The sequence below is a fragment of the Wickerhamomyces anomalus genome, assembly GCF_001661255.1.
Source record: "Wickerhamomyces anomalus NRRL Y-366-8 unplaced genomic scaffold WICANscaffold_11, whole genome shotgun sequence".
In the NCBI taxonomy this organism is placed as follows: domain Eukaryota; kingdom Fungi; phylum Ascomycota; class Saccharomycetes; order Phaffomycetales; family Wickerhamomycetaceae; genus Hansenula; species Hansenula anomala.
The window spans coordinates 2,488-7,195 of record NW_017567120.1 but is presented as its reverse complement, the minus strand read 5'-3'; the positions used below and the strand labels follow the sequence as shown (position 1 = coordinate 7,195).

The following is a 4,708-nucleotide window of genomic DNA, read 5'->3' as shown; positions in this document are numbered from 1 at the left end:
CAAATTCATATTTCAATTTGGCCGCCTGCAGCAGATTACCAAAGACCTGGTGCTGCTAAATCATTTGATAATGTCGTTGCCAATAAAATTAGATGTGGTGCTCAATGTCTTGAAGGGAAATGTTTTGGTGTTGTTTGCTCCTCATTTGTTGACAAGGCAATGCTTGAATTTTTGGTCGATGATGACCCATCAAATAAAGAGTTCTATGAAAATATGTCACAAGGTGCTACTTTCTTTTTGGATCCTGCTGCTATGGAAATTGGTGATTTTTTGAAAGATGAGGAAGGTATCGCCTATGCTGTGTTTGACCTCAATAAAACTATTGTACCAAAGCAATTTCACGATCTAGTTGGTGGGTATAATAGATTCGACGTGTTTAAATTACGTGTAAACAGAGCTCCAAATGTTCCTATTGAGTTTGAGGATTCGTTTACAGATGAATAATTATAAAGGCTGCTTTTCTTTGTAGTTATGCCATATTATCTCGGGCAAATAAATTTTCATCAAATCTGAACTGATAACAATCAACACAGTTGTTCAAAGTTTCTAAAAGCAATACTCCCCAATGAAGATTATAGACCAGACATCCAAAGTGATCAAGAGACAACGCAAAGATGAGTCGAAACCTAGATCTAAAAATTCTTTTCCCGGACTTTTGAAACTATCAAAACAACAACTGAATAGTCCAAAAAAAGATCATATAATAAATCAGACCCAGTTTTCCAGCTCTACAACTTTTAAGGAAAATACTTCGAAATCAAGTCAAGAGGGAAATATCAACACACACCTGGATTTAGATTCAATATTTGAGATCTCCAAGAACGCTTTATCAGACACATCACTTCTTCTTCAAAAAGAGTTGTCACAGTTTATGCAACCTCAACAACATCTAAACATAGCTGACCTGCACTCATTTGATTTTAATGACCACCTGAATATTGAGAATATCAGTAATGACTGGTTAGAATTCGTATCTCCAACATCCACAGCTGATTCTCACAACTCCGAAACCATCAGAAACGAGGACCCAAAGCTTCAAATTTTGGAATCCAAGGATGTTCAAAATGAATTTAGATTAGCATGTCACTATTGTCGAGTCATGACTAGGTTCTATAGCGTCAAAGACCCAGAATGGAACTTTTACTCAATGGTTAATCAAGAATTTGCGTACAGATATGAGCCTCTCAAATTCAGTATTCTTGCATGGTCATCTCTACATTTGTCAATTCAGGAAAAATCTTCAACAAAAACAGCGCACAAATATTATCAGCAAGCATTAAAGTCAATAATGAACCAAAATTTCCTGAAAAGTGAGATTCCATTAGAAATTTTACTGGTTGGTTCTTTCTTTCTTTGTTTATTTGATATAATGGCCGGAAATCTTCATACAACAAACATTTTAAGGCATGTCTACGGTTCTTTGAAAATTGGATCGCTGTTTGAAATGACCGTACAACAAACATCTCTAAAAGAATCAACTGGTTCTCTCAGCCCATTCTCATATCAAATTGTTACATGGTTGATCTATCTAGATATCAGGTCTTCCCTATTTGTTGGTAATATTCAGTTTCCCAACTACATCACGTTTGAAGCAAAGAAGAAACAAAATAAGCCGAAAAATGGTGATATACAATATTTGTTGAGCTCTGATGTTTATGAGGAAAAAGTTGTTTCCAACATTTTTGATAATTCAAGGAGTGTGCTAAGAAGTTCATTTGGTGGGAGCTATCCAAATGAGGTTGAACAGTCTGATATTTTGCAAGATCGTATATTGGTCTTAATGATGAAAAACATGCTAATGTTTGGAACTTTGATTAGGCTCAAAAACTGGCTAGATCAGTGTGGAAACTCAGTTGAATTCAATCCTCAAACCCTGAAAGCTAAAATAAATGACTTATATGAAGAAAATATCAAACTTTTAGAGATTAATGCAACGGATAGAGTCTCACAGTTCCACATTTCTATTGAGATGGCATTGATTCATGCAATACGTATATACTTTGATAGAATATGCACACCAGATATAAGGACCAATTTGGCTTGTCAAGAAACAGCTGAACAAATCTTCAAGATTGCAGTCTCTTTGAAAGCTTTGAGACCACAGGGAACTCCAGGATCAATTCAGTGGCCATTTCCTTTGGTTATAGCTGGTATTGAAACAACAAACCCAATATACCAAAGTTGGATACTCAGGGAATTAGAAGATTGTGAAAAGGAAGGATGGGGGCTTTACGTTACAAAAAGCAAGAATTTATGTATAGAAGTCATGAAAAGACAAAATGCTACAAATCAAAGAGTGGATGTTGGTGAAGCTATGAAAGAGTTATTTGATGGTTATTTTATTGTCTAGATAAAGGATATTCTTTGATAAATATTGCAAAGCATGCTGATATTATTTGAACCAGGATTATCAAGTAGAACGTTTTATGAATGACATTATCATAGCAATTTTGTGCCAAAGTAGCCAAATGTGGTGGTAATTTATTGATCATTGAAATGGAATTCAAAATAGATGATATAAGCTCAGTTTTGTTCTCAATGCCACTAAATGCCTTATTTAGCTCATTTCTTAAAAAAAAATTATTCACAGAAGCAGTTAGTGAGATACCGAATGCACCACCAAAAACTCTGAAAAGGTAACTGACTGAAGTAGCCTTTGCTTGTTCTTCTCTTCCGACAGATGAAATAACGGCCATTAAAGATGCACTCAATATAAAACCATGACCAATACCTCCTGGAAACATATATAACTGGTATTTCCACGAAGGTGACGATTTCTGTAAAGTACTGATAGTGATTGATCCAAAAATTTCAAATAATACACCACTGATGATGGTATGATAATACCTTTGTGTGTATCTGATGAGTGCACCTGCAGTTAAAGAGCCAAAACACATTCCTATGACATATGTAATAAGGCGAGATCCAGCAAGACTAGCAGATTCACCAACAACAACCTGAAGAAATAATGGTACATTAAACATTATCGCAAAAGATCCCATATACCCAAAAAAATTTGTAAGACCAGAAAGTAAAGGATTTCTAGACAATATCACATTCAATAAAACAATAGGGTTTTTAACCTTAGATTCTGCATAGAAGAATAGATTGAAAGAGATCATACTTAGTATTATTGTTCCTGTAATAGCTGGCGAGGACAACGTATAATCAGAACCAACTAATTGCAAAACATATAACAATGAAACTATGGCAACAATTAGTAGCCCAGAACCTATGAAATCAACATTTCTAAGCGAGGGTTTCGCTGAGATATAACTGACAGGAATAGTAACTTTCCATTTGATAACAATTAAAGATATTAGTGTTATTGGACATTGAATCAAGAACGCAAATCTCCAACCAACAGAATCAGCTAGATAACCACCAATAGGAGCACCAATGACTTGACCAAACCCATACACCAAATTTGCAAACCCATTGTAAGTGCTTCTCTCACTAAGAGGAACCAAATCACTAACAACAATTGAGCTTAATGTACCCAAGCCAGCACCACCTAAACCTGCTACAACTCTTGCAATGATAAGCTGTGGCATACTTGTTGATATTGAGCAGCCCAAAGATCCTATTAAGAACAATGTATTTGCACATATAAAGCATTTTTTCTACCAAAAATATCACTAAGACCACCATACAATGGTTGTAATGCTGTGGATGACAGCATATATGAAGTTGCGATCCATGAAGCTTTTGAAGAATCACCAAGGTCTGATCCCATAATAGCATAAGTTGATGCAACAACAGTAGAGTCCAGGGCAGCAAGAAATGCTCCACACCATAACGAGGGAATAATACTCCAACGGTTTGGGTGCGGTGTCTCGAGTTCTTCCAAAGATTCTGAATCAGTCACCAAAGTTGTTGTTGTTTCTTCTTGTATTGTCCATTTTTTGCTTAAAAGCGATGTTGTTTCGTCAAAATCTTGTGAAATGCTCATTTTGACCACCTAATGAGCCCTCTGAAGCATCTTAACCATCCCCAAAAAGCACATCATCTAACCTATATAAAAGATCAAGATATCTGGTAAATTAACTTCAAATGAGATTGAAGAGTTCAGAAGGAGAAACTTCCAAACTAGGAAGCTTCCTCAATTGGATTTCAAAAAAAACAAAAAAAAAAAAACAATGTTCAAGTCAAAAACACTACAATATATAGAGATCGGTATGACCATGAAGACCAAAGACGTTATTCATAATGTGGTGGCTACACAATGTCACTTCTAGTGGGAGAACCACCTAGAGGAGCACCTAGGTACAAAAAAGCTATTTTGTTTTGCTGTTCCCTTGCCATATTTCTGATATTACTCAACAATTCTTCAAAAGATATACCAAGTGTTTGCAAAGACAATCAAACTAGACCGCACTTTGCTATTGACGAAGAAAGAATTAATGAGAGGTTCCCGCTTTTCAATAGCTCGGATATTTTACTGATCAATGCAACAATTATCGATGGAGATGGCTCAACCCATAATCAGAAAAACCTTTTGATTCAAAAGGGAACAATCGTTAATATCACTGACAAATCACTACATTGCAGTGGAGATATAATTGATCTAAAAGGTAGATTTATCACACCTGGGCTCATTGATATGCATTCACATTTTGGGACAAGACTACAACCTCAATTGAAAGGAACTGAAGATACAAATGAGTATACATCACCAATCACCCCGTATGTACAGAGCAATAGATGG

At 35.6% G+C, this 4,708-nt stretch overlaps 4 protein-coding genes across 4 annotated transcripts; 2 read left to right on the top strand and 2 right to left on the bottom strand.

Annotated features, from left to right (window-relative positions):
• Positions 1-33: 33 nt before the first annotated feature.
• WICANDRAFT_65842 (uncharacterized protein) lies at positions 34-444 on the top strand (the record flags this gene model as incomplete). Its single annotated transcript, XM_019183997.1, has 1 exon — positions 34-444. A coding segment is annotated over one exon (411 nt), but the record flags the coding sequence as incomplete, so codon positions are not given.
• A 427-nt stretch (positions 445-871) lies between these two features.
• On the top strand, positions 872-2,350 carry WICANDRAFT_37102 (uncharacterized protein; the record flags this gene model as incomplete). Its single annotated transcript, XM_019182516.1, has 1 exon — positions 872-2,350. One exon carries the CDS (start codon positions 872-874, stop codon positions 2,348-2,350), a length of 1,479 nt encoding a protein of 492 aa, XP_019035886.1.
• WICANDRAFT_86358 (uncharacterized protein) lies at positions 2,340-3,554 on the bottom strand (the record flags this gene model as incomplete). Its single annotated transcript, XM_019186039.1, has 1 exon — positions 2,340-3,554. The coding sequence occupies one exon, from the start codon at positions 3,552-3,554 to the stop codon at positions 2,340-2,342; it is 1,215 nt and encodes a 404-aa protein (XP_019035885.1).
• A 32-nt stretch (positions 3,555-3,586) lies between these two features.
• On the bottom strand, positions 3,587-3,952 carry WICANDRAFT_65839 (uncharacterized protein; the record flags this gene model as incomplete). Its single annotated transcript, XM_019183996.1, has 1 exon — positions 3,587-3,952. The coding sequence occupies one exon, from the start codon at positions 3,950-3,952 to the stop codon at positions 3,587-3,589; it is 366 nt and encodes a 121-aa protein (XP_019035884.1).
• Positions 3,953-4,708: the final 756 nt, after the last annotated feature.